The following is a 15,728-nucleotide window of genomic DNA, read 5'->3' as shown; positions in this document are numbered from 1 at the left end:
TGTTGCAAGTCAAAACAGTGTACACGAAGATCGCACAATTACCAAGCAAGTGGATTATCAAAACTTCATCACCATTACCGATACTACCCACAAATATACCTACATTCCCAAAACTGTATTTCTTTTCTGTTGATCAATGTGACCATACGTCCTTCTACTATGAATAAAAATGTACTTACGAATGGCGAGCACAGGTCGCGAACAAGTCTAAATTTTTGCTATATCATCCGGGTACTCACTGGGAAAATAAAGAAATGTAAAGGCGACAACCACTCCCGCGGAATTGCTTTAGACCAGTGCTCCTTTGTACGTTGAAATACTATATATTGTGAATGCCAAAATGATGTATCAAGGATCAAGTAGAAGATACATTGACAATAGCGCTGGGAGTTTATTCAACAGACCCGTGAAAATAACATTGTTGTATCTTATTATTTATTTTAGATGACACAGTCAAAGCTTACTGTCCCAGTCATCATAAAGTAATTAGGGTGTGCTCCCATTAGTTCGACGTCCCAATAGTTAGACAGCTTGTAACAACACTTTAAACGGTTGAGTGCACACTAATCCTTATGCTTGTTATCTCAGACTTTAAGATGGAATAGTCCAGATAAGATCTGACAAACAAAGCAATGCAGCTTTAAATAGATACTTTAATATTATACTTAACATTTAATGACACTTTACATTTGATAAATTTTATACAGTTTGTAACAACACTTTGTGACAGTTTTTGGTAATGTACACTTTACATTTAATAACTTTTACAGTTTATTTATCCCAGAAGAAGCATGTGCAGGTTTGCCTCTCGCGGTTTCTGTTGTAAATATATCTATTTAATATCAACTGCTTACTTCCCCGCCGAGGGGTGATGTACTCTACTTTCCTTAAACCAGTCATATCGATACTGATAATGATACGTACCCCAAGATCATTTTTATTTGTTTGATGAGTAGATAATCTAACTTTCAACTGATCATACAGTAAGACAATTTTAGCTACTCCATAGTTTACATAGTTATTCTCATGCCTATTGAACCTGTGCTGAGAGTAATGTAATTTAGGTTAATTAATCGAAATTGTAACGGATATACTCCCTAAACTGTGAGTCCCCTATCCCTACTCAGTACTTTAATCTAATAAGGACTGATCCATTACACCTGTAGGTATATTTCCTATTTGCCTAAATAAAAATGTCTAAACAATTGGGACGTCTAACTAATGGGATATAACCGTAATTAGGGTCCAATAAAAACAATGCGCCGCCAAACCTCATACATATAATCCACTGAAAGTCGCACTACAGACGGTTAATGTCAAATCACAATAAAAGCATTTCAATGGCAATAACATGTACAAAAACTTAAAGCAGAAGCCAAACCTACCAAAGAACCAAATAATGATAACCTCGAAATAAACAAACCTTACTCAATGGAAGAACTCCTGTACGTACTCCAAAATAGGAAAAAGGGAACTGCCCCAGGACTAGACCTAACATCCTACCAAATAATAAAAAAAACTCTCCCCTAAACTGCTCCAGGCACTACTTAAATTATATAACCTAATCTACCAAAACGGACAGGTACCAACTCCCTGGAAACAGGCACTTGTCATCCCAATCCCCAAACCCGATAAACCAACAAATCAGGCTAATTCTTATAGACCAATATCCCTAACCTCAAACCTATGCAAAGTAATGGAATCTATGGCCAAAAATAGACTACAACACTACTTAACTCAAAATAACATCATTAACCCAGACCAAAGCGGCTTGACTCCTGGCCGCTCAACCCTAGAAAATCTCGCCCGACTAGAACACGACATTAAGACAGGACAACTCAACAAACAATACACAACAGGCATCTTTCTGGACTTCTCCAAAGCATTCGACATGGTTTGGCACAACGGGCTAATACAAAAACTTTAAAAAATAGGACTTAAAGGACAAATAATAAACTACATCCAGGTCTTTCTAAACGATCGTAAAATAACAGTGGGTATAGACCATACACTATCGGACCAGTGTCCCCTAGAAAATGGCACTCCCCAGGGCAGTATCCTCAGCCCCACACTCTTTAATATAATTATAAATGATCTCTTCGAGGGCCTATCCCCTAATATAAACACATCCAAATTCGATGATGACGGAGCTCTCTGGATCTGCACTAAAAGTATCAAAATATCCCCAAATCTACTTCAAAAATCCCTAAACAAAATACAGCAATGGGGTGACAAATGGGGCTTCTCCCTAAACTCGGAAAAATCAACAGGAATAGTATTCAAACACAAAAACATGAAACCGGCCACCCCGAATCTTCAGCTAAACAACAAACCAATCAAATTCCAAAAACAAACTAAATTCCTAGGCCTAATTTTCGATCAACATCTCTCATGGGATGCTCACGTAAAATACCTAACTACTAAATGCAGCAAAGACTTAAACACACTAAGATGTCTCATTGGCTCCAACTGGGGGCCTTAAAAGATGCCCTCTTCTCACTATACATTTCACTAATTAGATCTAAACTGGACTACGGCTGTGCCATCTACGTTACTCTAAACCAAACTCTAACCCAAAAACTAGACTCAATACAATATCAGGCTCTTAGATTAGTCACACGTACCCAACATGGCACCTCTCTCACTTCACTCCAGGCCCTTACAGGAGAAGTGCCACTAAATCTACGCAGACAACACTTAAACTTAAACTTCTGGGCCGCGTCCCAATCAAACCCCCTCATCCAAAACCTAATAAACCAAAATATCCGACCTCAAAACCATGCTCTAACTAGGAAACACCCTCTACATATACCAATATTCCAACGAATAATCAACTACCTAATCGGACACCAAATAAACAACCTAAAACAAAACTGCAAACAATCAAATATGTATACCCCAAAACTCAAAATCCCAAAAATAGACATATCTCTAGCCAAGTCAATAAATAAACAAACTGACCCAAACATAGCTAAATCCACTACACTAGCATACATACACGAAACTTGGCCAAATTGGTGTCACATCTACACAGACGGATCCTCTGATCCGATCTCCAGCCACACAGGTTTCGGAGTCCACATCGCACAACCAGCCAGAAATACACAATCCTTTCGACTCCCAAACAACCAATCTATCTTTACAGCTGAGCTAATGGGCATGGCCTCAGCCCTCCATAACCAGCAATCTAAAAAACATTTAAAAATCCTAATACTCACAGACTCACTAAGTGGACTGCAGGCCCTCCAAAATAAAAGCACCAAAAACTGCCCCAAAATCATAAACCAAATACTAAAAAGCGCAAACAACTTAACAGGGGCAGGCAAACAAATAGTATTCATCTGGATCCCCGCCCACGTAGGAATATACGGCAACGAAAACGCCGACAAAGCTGCTACACAATCCCTCAAAATCCCTGAAATAAGCTTAAAGCTACCCATATCCAAATCAGAGATCAAAAGTATCAACAAACGAAAAATCACCAAAAAGTGGCATTACCTCTATCTAAAATCAAATAGCCAAATTAAAAAAGTTCTCAAAAAACCCTTAACCAAACCAAAAACCCTTCATCCATCCAAAAAAATCGATAGAATAATCACTAAACTCCAAACAGGACACACCAACCTAAATAGCCACCTCAAAAATATTTAAAAAAAACACGCAACAGGAAAGTGCCCACACTGCAAACACCTAGAAACCCCAGAACACGCACTCATACACTGCATCCACTACCAAACACACCGAGCTACACTACAAACAACCCTCAATCTAAATAAGGCTCTTACTCTAGAAGCAATCCTAAACCCACAAAATAAAATAGAAAAGTTTAAAGCCCTAGTCGTATACTTAATTAAAACAGACCTAACTAAGCGCATCTAATATCCAACAAACTACCAAAACAAACCACATAAACCAACAATCACACCTTAATCAACTCCCTTAGTCCGCCCACCATACCCCCTTGGCATCTATTCCAAATCTAAAAAATTCCAAACTTTTCTATATAAGCAACAACTAAATTCCCCCACTGGGTTGCCTTTTTTCGTTTCCCTTTTCGGAAATACACTAAATGGCCCGGTCGGGCCCGTGTGCGAAATACGCTACAGTCGGAAAGCGCACGTAAAATTTCCAATGTAAGTAAGTAAGTAATAACATGTTCCAGGACCATGTATTCTCTTAACACCATCGCATTTAGAAGGAATGGTCGTATTAAACAAGACAGATCTATTTAATCACAATTGTATTTATGTTATTCCCACAAAATCACATCTAAAAAGGAGACATTAGCAAATACATGTGTCTTATCATTTTTCGTCAGGATAACAAAATTTTCTCTCCTTGTTATCACCTCCAGGTTCAGCTTAACACGGTGTCAGTGTCACGCGTTGCACACGAGTGCAGAAAGCTGCATCCCACGTCATCATCCCCGTGCGCAGTGGGGTACCTGCACTTGCCTCCATTAAAACCCATAGAAAAGCGGCATCCCCGCCGGGAGAAGGATTCAGTCTCACATTTTATGAGAAATTGAAATGTGTAGGCATAGATGTTAACATTCTTTCATGACGTTCATTTTTATTCAAAGGAAACATAACAGCAAATTGCATTCAGTGGGCATATTTGTTGTTTACATCTTCCCATCAGGCAGTCTCTCTCCATCACCAACTGGAACGCACGGATATGTTGTTTAACAACATTCTGCATCTGTAGCAAGGCGTATTAGTGAGTGAGTGAGTGAAATTTAAGGTCATAGAGGCAATATTTCCGCCATATTGTGACGAAACATTTATAATAATTACTTTGTGATCTAATAAAAAGCTGTCAACGATGGACAGTAAGATAACTAGAGTATCACAGTTTCAATTTAAAAACTAGTTTAGAACATTTAAAAGAATACATTTTCAATAAATAATACAATATAAAAATAGGCTATAGATCACCAGCAACCAAAGTTGGGCCACCTTATCAGGGACAGTGGGGACTGACATTACTTCTGGATATAACCACTAACAATCTAAGTTACAAATTATACATTACCAATATAAAATATAGCTATTTGCACAATACAAAATTTATCAATAAGTTCAATTTCTTTTAAAAAACCTATAATTAAATTAGAATTGATTCTATTAAAAAGATCCGTTATTGAGGGTGATTTGAAATATTTATCCCTTATCATGGAAAAATCAACACAATCAAGCAGGACGTGCTTGACCGTGATTCCTTCCTCACAAGGGATACAAAATGGAGGATCCTCACCTTTCAATAAATAATTATTTGTATACCTGCAATGGCCAATACGACTGACAACTCAAGTAGGTGTAGCCAAGAGTTGGTTTAATTTCATGTAACTTATTTATACCTACTTGAGTGTCCCACTTCTTTTGCATTAGATCACGGATGTAACATCAAATAAGGGGTTTAATCAGTGTATGGGATCAAAAGTGGTGTCACAAATTTGTTGAGTGCTGCCTTCGCTGCAACATCAGCCATTGTGTAACCAGTTATTCCAACATGGCTGGGTAACCAATAACAGACGATGTCGTACTGGCCAGTAGCTCGATCGTTATGAAGTTCTATGAAGTCACGTTCTAATGGATGCTGACAGGAAATATTCTTAATGGCTTGAATGCAGGAAAGGGAAAATTTAATGAAAGGTGTATGCTTCGATTGAGTATTTATATATTTGAGAGCTGTTAAGATTGCCATTAATTCTGCTGTAAAATTCGAACTGTCATTTGGTAATCTGGATGATATGGTTCTAGATCAAACGACAGTGGCGCTAGCAACTGCGTCATCATCATTGTATCCATCTGTAAAGATAGTGTTGTATGTATGATAGTTGTTTCTTAATTGATGATATTCGTGCTTGGACATTATTTCATTGGTGTCTGATTTCTTTAGTTTAGTTAATGAGAGTTCTACCTGAGGTTTTACCAGTTGCCACGGAGGAGACGGCAGAACTTGGGTGGGAGATATGCCACTGAGCTGAATTTTGGCAGCAGCGTAGTTTGACGGATGGTTCATCAGCCTCTACGTACAGATAATTAATTGGTGAAGTTCTGAAAGCACCAGGGCAAAACCTCAGTCCTTGATGATGAATTGTATCTAATAATTTTAAATTATATTTACAGGCTCCACCATAGACGATGGAGCCATAATCATGTTTTGATCGGATCAGTGTTCTATAAAGTTGAAGGAGCGTTGTCTGATCCCCTCCCCACTTGAAATTAGAGACAATTTTTAACAGATCTAGGGCCATCACCTATTTACTCTTTTAGTGTTTAATGTGGGGCAGAAAGGTCAAATGATGATAAAAACATAGACCTAAGAATTTGGCTTCGATTACAACTTTAATGGGAGTGTTATCTAAAATTAAAATTTAAAACCATTTTCTAAAGACCATTTCTGGATTTTATTAAACATAGCTACAGGTGCATTTCAATAGTACACATGTTTTTGCCACGACAAGAAATATTAAAATCACCCAAAAAGAGGGATCCATCAATCAGATCATTTAAAACTTTAGACAAACTATTTATCTTAATACTAAACAATGTGACAGACAAGATACTGCCTTGTGGACACCCTGATCATGATTATAATGATCAGACAGTGTAGAATCAACAGAGACTTGAAATTGTCTGTCAGTTAAAAATTTGGATATAAATTGAGGCAAACTACCTCGTAATCCAAAATCATGTAAATCTGTTAAAATACCGTATTTCCATGTAGTGTCATATGCTTTTTCCAAATCGAAAAAGATGGACACAGCATGTTGCTTATTTATTATTGCATTTTTAACAAATGATTCTTAGCGAAACAAATGATCGATCATACTTCTGTTTTTTCGGAAACCACATTGTATGTTTCTTATGAGATTATTGGTTTCTAAGTACCAGACGAGTCGATTATTTATCATGCGTTCCATGGTTTTGCAAACGCAGCTTGTCAATGATATTGGTCGGTAATTTGCTGGGTCAGTATGATCTCAACTGGGTTTGGATATCAGGACAAATATAACATCACGCCATGAAGCAGGAAACTTACCTGACGTCCAAATTACAAAGATATTCAAAAGTGTTTCTAAAGATACTGTGGTAAGTGCTTCAGGAGTTGATAATGTATGTTAATTTTAAGGTCGTTTTAAAGATTAATATCAGCTAGGAATAAGCAAGAACTCATGTTTTCTTCTACGTTGACGAATACGTCACTGTCACTGCTGTCAGATGTTGACTTGTGATGGTCGTCTCTTCACTTTAGTCGACTTCCTCGCAACACCATCCTCTGGATTCCAGGTAACGGAGTTTCAGTCTTTGATTTTTACGTTTAAATATAATGAAAATAGATTATTGCTTTCTGTATTATTCTTCAACTGGTTATAATACAGAAAACTATTGAGTGCCGGCACATATATTCCGTATGTCCTGTTAACACGTGTAGCAGAAACTGGTTTGAAAACGTGAACAAATCTTGAGAAGGTTATACGGGTTGGTGGTTCTGTGCTCAAAGAGCTCTACAACCAGACTGAGCTGATTTGTTTGGGTGTCTAAAAGTTTTACCCAAGTTTTGATTGGCTCGGTATGGATGCTGCGTAGCGGGTAGTTTGACTAGTCAGTTTCTCAACTAGTCACGTGACGTGCTGATTGTTCCTTTTTTCGCCCTGAATGAGACCTCTTGCTGTCGCAGAAACGCTCGACTGATTAGGCTGATAGTCTTCAGACAGAGAAAGGGACACTTATATCACTGTTGTTGTTGTTCACGTAGTCATTTATGTATGACTGTTCAGAGTATGTGTATTGCCAGAACAATATGAGAAGGTGCTAAGTAGTATAGACAATGAGGGTTCCGACACAACCCTACTAGAGCCAGATTTATATACCTAAACTTCTGCTACAGAGGGATTTTTTTATGCAAATATGATGATGTGATTCAACGATCGTCATGATTCGTATTAAAAGAAACATCAATATTAATTAATACTTGATAAAATTTACTATAGCCCACTAGGATATTGGAAAGGTATAGGAGCAATACAAAAGTTAGCCACTGCGATTTAGGTATCTAAGATGTGGAAAAGCATTGGCTAAAGAAACAAACGATGTGGCAAATATACTTACCAGCACGGCGTAATATACCGAGGAAGAAGTTTGATATTTTTACAATGAATGAAGTTCATCAGGCTGACCTCTTGTTTCTTCCCGATGATAGGGTAAGACACAAAACATATAAATACGCTTTAACCATAGTGGAGGTGGCTAGTCGCTACAAGGAGGCTGAACCATTAACCTCAAATGATTCAACAGAAGAAGCTAATGCACTGAGCTGTATATATAAACGCGGACCACTAAAATGGCCCAAGTTATCTCAAGTAGATCCTGGTCGCGAGCTTATGGGATCAGTATCTGAACTATTAACAAAGCACGACACCACAATCAGGCCTGGTGAAAAAGAGGCCCACCGTAGTCAAGCTATCGTTGAAAGATTTAACCGGACATTAGCGGAACATTCGTTTGGATATTAGTATGGGATTTAAATGAAATCATAATGAATAAGATCAACCGAATGGGTGACACGATTATCAGCTGTTGTATCAGCGCTAAATAGTGAAGTAATGAGATTAATAGGGAAGAAACCATCCGATATGATTAAAATCAAATCTGTGACTTCCGAATCTTCAGCACCGAATCTGCTGATGGCAATCCTTTCAAACTAAATCCTTTTGCTATCTCGAAAGGCATTCAAAGTGTCTGTGGAGAAGTAACCAATGTTACACGTCTTTGTTCTGGTTCCATTCTTGTGGAATGTGCACGGAGACAACAATCTGTCAATCTGCTGGGTCTACAGCAGTTTGTTAACAACCATGTTGTTGTTTCGGTGCAAAGGACACTGAGTTCAAGTAGAGGCATTGTCAGGGACTGCGCTCGCTGTCTTTCTGACATGGCAGAAGAAGGGATTGCTGCTGACCTGTAGCCTAGAGGTCCTTGTCAATTGTAGCCCTCCCTCCTTTAGTGAACATTAATAAACAACCGGTATTGATACATAACATGTTCTCTGGTCTCGAATCATCGTAACAAGTTAATTAAATACTGCGTAGCAATCCTATTTCAGTGAAGGAATGTTTAGAACAAGACGACAAAATGACTGCATAGTGTAATGTGTTTGAAGTCATTGTTCTATATTCTAAGCAAACACGATACCACAGGATATGTGAGATGTTGCTGACGAAGAAATCTGATCTTGTGTCAACTCAATTTAATTCTTTATTTCAATTCAAGTCTTTATTTTTCAGTATAAAGGCCATAGGCCCACGTACAAATACTCACTGAAAAATACAGTATACATGTAGATCTTGTGTCACGAATATATGGTAATCCTTGTTGCTCGCACAAACCTATCGATATCGTTCATATCTGTTGCTCTTCCGTCCTAATGACCATGAGTATTACATATGTTCTTTAATGTAAAAACGTCTTAAATGCCACTGGTTAACGCTACTATTCAATTGCCTGCACAGCTGAATCTGGCCTACTCCTACAATTTGCTGGAAGGTGGATTTCATCCTCCACGTTTATGATGTTATATAACGCATGACTCTTCCTGTTATTTCGTGCACCTGCTTAGCATTGTGAGTAGACAATGTAATTAACTATCCGAGTTGTCTCGCTATAAGTTACATAATAAACTGTGGGGTGTTTTTTTTTATTGGAGTAGATATTCTGAGTATATTCGTTGTGAATAATGTTGCAGTCTGGTTCGCTCTCGAATGTCTAGAGAATAAAGAATTCATCAAATCACAACTATATCTGCAGACCCCGCCACCAAAAACCCTAATCCTTTCAGATTCATTAAGTGGGCTCCAGGCTATAAAAAACTAAGACACAAAAAACGCCAAAAACTAATACAACAGATAATTAAAAGCGCCAACAATCTACTTAAACTAGGTGAAGACATAGAAATAGTACGGATCCCTGCCCACGTTGGAGTGTTTGGCAACGAACATGCAGACAAAGCAGCCAAATCTGCACTAAAATTAGAAGAAGTAAGCATCAACCTACCAATGTAAAAAGATTAAATTAAAAGTAATACAAAAGTGGCAAAAATACTATCAGAAATAACTAAACTACAAACAGGCGACACTAAGTTAAACTCCCACCTACACCAAACTAAAAAAACACCAATCCGGGAAATGCCCCCACTGCAACTTAAAAGAAACCCCTGAACACATAATACTATATTGCACACAGTACCAGCAACATAGAACAACACTCCAATCCACTCTAAACTGCAACAATCAAATGACACTAGCAACGGTATTAAACCCCTAAATGACTTACAAACCTTTAAAGCACTAGGCATATATCTAATCAATACAGGCCTACTCAGCCGCATCTAACAAAGTACAACAAACAAGCTGCCAATAAACCTTAAAATTCTAAATCTACAAAAACATACTTAGAACTACATCTACTAAAACTACATTTAGTCCAAGTTTAGCAGTAGTTTGTCTGATTAACGAGCAGAAACTCATCTTACAACTTACCACTATGTGGAACAGATAAACAACACAGTATTTGACCTATCATTTTAAAACCGTCTATGGATCATGTCTTTGAAAATCATTTACAAGTTCAACACATAAGGAAGGCATCTTTAATTTGGGGAACACAATGTTTTGGAGTGTATACTTACTCCTTCATCTGATGAAAGAGTAAATATTACTTCGAAACAGTGTGTTCCTCATAATAAAGTTACCATCCATAAATTCTCTTCCTTTCGTGTATGTATCATCCGTGTATCACCTGGTTTCTACTTCGTTTTGAGGAAAGTTATTCCGTTTTCATAAGCACATCAAAGCGAAATGTATTTTCATATATTTAATCCTGAATGCTAAATGCTAAACAGAGACTGTGATGGCCGCTGTTAACACTCAGCATTTCAGGCATTTACGGACGAACGCAAGTCCTTATTGTGTATGAATCAGATGAACTGAGGACCTAAATCGGGGTGAATCTAGAAAAAAAGTGTATTCAGGCACCACTGGGAATTGCGTTCTCATACACTACTCCCAATTCCGAAGACTATTGATAACTTATACAAATGAGTTACTCACATCAGGGAATATAAACATTTGTCCATTAATTTCTTATTGATTAATATAGAATAGGTCATGCATCCTTGCGGAAAAAATACAGTTTTAAGAACATAATTTATTATCCATGTAAAGCTTTATACTGTTAATGGACCTACGACCTACACCTCTTTAAATATAACACGAGCAACATGCTTATATAGCTCCAGGTTAGATTGAACATACATCCCACATACATGGGGAAGTAACGCACGACAGCATTTCTGAAGTGTACATGCAGTGTACCAATATGCCGCCACTTTCATGGCACTTTCACGGCACTTTTGTGCTACTTATGCGAAACTTCGCGGCATTAGCGTTCAACTTTCGCGGCATTTTCTAGGCACTTTCGCGGTATTATCGCGCCACTTTCGAGTCACTTTCGCGATACCTTCACGGCACTATCGCGAACGTATAGCGAAATAGTTTCGCGATACAGGGGAAGTGACTTTTGAAATGTAGTGTAGGTGTAACCAATAGAGAATTTAATTTCAAGTAATTTATTGTCTACTTGGGTGTCACGCTTCTTCTGCATTAAATCTATGATGTAACGTCAAATAACAGGTTTATTATCACTATCGGGCTTACGAAGTGGTGTCACAGATTTGTTGAGTGCTGCTTTTGCAGCAGCATCGGCCATTGTGTTCCCAATAATAACAACATGGCTAGGTAACCAACAGAAAAACAATATCGCATTGGCCAGTAGAAAGAGCATTTAATAATTCAATAGTGAGTGAGTGAATATTTAAAGTCACATTGGCACTATTTCAGCCACATCGGTACTATTTCAGCCACATCGGCACTATTTCAGCCATATCAGCACTATTTCAGCCACATCGACACTATTACAGCCACATCGGCACTATTTCAGCCACATCGGCACTATTTCAGCCATATCGGCACTATTTCAGCAATATCGGTACTATTTCAGCCATATCGTGACTCGAGCAAGTTAAACATTTAAATAAGATATAAAAATCCGTCGTCGAAGGACAGTACAACAACCAGCAATCTACATCACAGATTATAATTTTAAAAACTAGTTTTAGAACAATAAAATGATCAAATTATATCAGAGGACACATTATAAAAACGGGCTGTAGATCGCCAACAACCAAAGTTAGGCCACCATACTAGGGACCAAGGGGACTTACAGTACTTCTGCTACCTACATGGTACTCCAGCAGGATTTACACCATCCATCGGGCTACTGGCGATGATCAGAAAGATATGACAAACAGTTAAAATCAACAAAAATACTACAATTAAAATCACAGCGAGATGAAAAGATACCTTGAATGATACCGGACTTACGTACCTTCAGAGGGGGGCAATTGTTTTACGAAACTTCAAATCGACAATATTGTCAGAATGTTTTATGTTATTAGTAGGTTATAAGCACTGGATGTAATGTATTATAACATTAAAGGACAATGACGTCAGCTACACACTGGCGTCATATGTTTGTCATGTACACAATGTTTATTGAGTATTATAATATCAACGAGATAACACAAGAACCTGTAAATGCTTCTTATTAGCACATGAGGACGCGACACAATGAGAGGCGACTATTACAAATAAAAGAACCGGCCTATTTTCGTGATATATGAATCATTAAACAACGTCAGCGCTGTAAAAATATGAGTGAATGCAATATAATTTCTCGGATATCTGTAAACCAAAACCGTGACATCACAAACAGGACCGAGCCTTCTCACATTATTCTGGCAATACATATACTCTGTACAGTCATACATAAATGACTTCGGGTTCAACTATATGTACAACAACAGTGATATAAATGTACCTTTCACCTCGGGGAAACTCCTCCTCTATCTGAAGACAATCACATTCAGTCTTATCACTCGAGCGTTTCTGCCACAGCAAGATGTCCCGTATGTAGGGCTCAGTTGCCTGGAATCCTTGTGATCAGAGGACGGTGTGGCTAAGCGAGGAAGTCGACAAAAGTGAAGAGCCGACCATCACAAGTCAACATCTGACAGCAGTAACGGTGACGTACTCGTCAACGTTTAAAAAATATGAGTGCTTGGAGATCCCGCTTCCACGATAAGGTAAGAGTCAGTCTGCTCCCCCTAAGCTAGCCATGTGGACCTACTACTACCGCAGAGACCGGACACCCCCGTGGGTGATGCCCATAGCTTATGTTCAGGAAGCACCAGTAAGTACCAGAGATGTTCGCATGAACTGACAAAGATCACCGTTATGTTGAATTAACAAGACAACCATTCTACCAAAGTCGTTATGACAGTAATGTTTCCTTATATTACACATGTTGTCCAGCTGTTATCCTTACTTTTCTCTCTCTTTCCATAATTTATAATATGCATGGAACTATTTTGTTTCTCGGTGAATATTTGCGTATTGTATTTCATTGTAACAGTTTGATATTTATTCTACAAAGGTGATACCATCCCAGGTATATCAAATACAATATTGACAACATGGAAGGATATGAATGTCTTTTTTAACCTATACTTACCATTGTAATGTCAGCCGCCTGTGTTTTTAATTTGATATGCGATGTTAAACGTTCGTATGTTCGTATATTTTGTACATTTGTGCTATCTTGTCATTTTTCTATATAGTTTCATATGTAATAGAATATATAATTCATTTATTTGCGGACGCTCTTCTTACAAATTGAATGAAGAAACCATGAATGAATGAATGAATAATCTTTATTTCCTCCATTAGTATCGGATAGTACAAATATGGAAATTAATCAATCAGTATGTAAATGCACGATAACAGATATGTATATAGTCAGCCTACAGATAGAGAATAGACGTAAGCTGCCATGAGCTTATTTCTTTGCTGACTATGCTTATGAATTGAGCTCATGTATAGAGTGTCATCTCCTCTACAAGATGCGTAATGCCACCAAGTAGTGTCACAACTATCACTTCGTTGTCTGTACAATCTTCTATTTTAAGATGTTGGTTAAGGCACAGTAAATCAAACAGTTTCTCATAAAGGGCATATGTCTTTCTTGCACCAGACTGTAACAGTTTATTAACTGGTGCAGTATAACATCGTTACATTCTTCTTCACACATCATACATGTACATACACCAGTTGTTATGGGAATTTTTGTTAGTTTAACTAGGACATATATTGGCCTGCTATTCATGTTGTAAAGGTCACACATATTCCACAATCTGTGTGGAGCTAGCCTTTCATGTATCATATGGAAACGTTTCAGGTCTTGGCGAGTAGACACCTTTTCTATCCATTTTTGTCTTTCGAATCAAGCTACCATGTTATTAACGATTCCTTTCCATGTTGTCTTTGGTGGGAAATGCCCTTCAGTGAGATACGTTTCTATGAAATGGAAGAGCTTGTACTTCTTTGTAATGCCTAGCAGATCATGGACAACGGATGTATCTGAGAGAAAGTTGTTTAGGTACTGTCCAAGTCTAATGTAAAATAGGGTTTTAACAAAATAATCTGCTTTACATAGGCGAGTTTAGTCTTGTCAGTTACTGCTTCAATGGTCCAGAGACAAAGAGATTGGGTAGTTACATCAGTTGGGGATCGTTTGTGAAAGTTCTGTATTGATCTGGCAAAGTAGTGTTGCAGTAGTTCTAATTCACGGAGTTCATTGGATGACATGTTTGCCCATAGTTCACAGGCACAGAGGGCGCTTGGGAGATCAACACGCCGCCATATTTGAACACTGGTCAGCGGATTTAGACCCCAAGCTTTTAACCCAATATCTCTGAGAGAAGCATGCCTTAGCGCATTCTCATTCTGTGAAGTCATTAGAGAGCCGGCATATATAATCCTGGGTTTTACTGGCAGTTCAGCCCTGTGAAGTGTCAATGTAACGTCTTTAGCAACTTTGTGACCGCTTGTATATATGAGAACATAGCTTTTCCGTCCATTGTATGATAAACGCCATTGACAGGCGTATTGATGAATTACGTCAAGTGACACTGAAGCCCTGTTTGTGTACAACCTACTAATGTTGTATCATCTGCCAGTAATACTGTAGGTAAGCTTTCTAAGCTTGGACATAGCGTCTCTCATCCATCACTAAATGCTCGCTTAATCCACAATTACCGGTGTTCTGAATGAGGTGCCTTGTGTCGGCCAAAGTGGAACATCAGCCCTCCAGGCGTGGTCCCGAGTTTATACTGACAACACCACAGTCTCACTTCAGGCAACAACGCAATGCTGAACCTGTTCCGTGTTACATCTATTATGTCATAATCCTTAAACTCTGTACTCGTGGACCTGTTTTCGTGGCAGACTTATTCAGTAAACAAACAATGACGTTGAATTTAGTATTGAAAGTCTCGTCGACTTAAAGATAAGATAAAGTAAAGGTTTGAATGTATTTCACCCAGTATCCCTGAAACCCCATGAACATGTCTGTTGTGAGGGACGTAGTAATGGTTGTTTGGTTGGTTGTTTTGTTGTTCAAAGCTGCACTCAGCTATAGTCCGGCGGTCTGTAAATAATCGAGTCTGCACCAGACAATCCAGTGATTGACATCATGAGCATCGATCCACGCAATTGGGATCGTTGACATGCATCAACCAAGTAAGCGAGCCTGACCACCCGATCCCGTTAG

At 38.3% G+C, this 15,728-nt stretch overlaps 1 protein-coding gene across 1 annotated transcript in view; it reads left to right on the top strand.

Annotated features, from left to right (window-relative positions):
- The first annotated feature begins 13,112 nt into the window (after positions 1-13,112).
- Positions 13,113-15,728, top strand: part of LOC139447968 (pneumococcal serine-rich repeat protein-like) — a 36,631-nt gene continuing 34,015 nt past the window's right edge. The window contains exon 1 of the mRNA XM_071229468.1: positions 13,113-13,203. Within this exon, the coding sequence (XP_071085569.1) occupies positions 13,171-13,203 (33 nt within the window). The 5' untranslated portion in view covers positions 13,113-13,170. The remainder of the gene's footprint in view (positions 13,204-15,728) is intronic.

This window comes from Haliotis cracherodii, unplaced genomic scaffold (genome assembly GCF_022045235.1).
Source record: "Haliotis cracherodii isolate W230 unplaced genomic scaffold, xgHalCrac1.p SCAF_7, whole genome shotgun sequence".
Taxonomy (NCBI): Eukaryota; Metazoa; Mollusca; class Gastropoda; order Lepetellida; family Haliotidae; genus Haliotis; species Haliotis cracherodii.
Note: the sequence above shows the minus strand (reverse complement) of the source record. Positions and strands in the feature narration are given on the sequence as shown.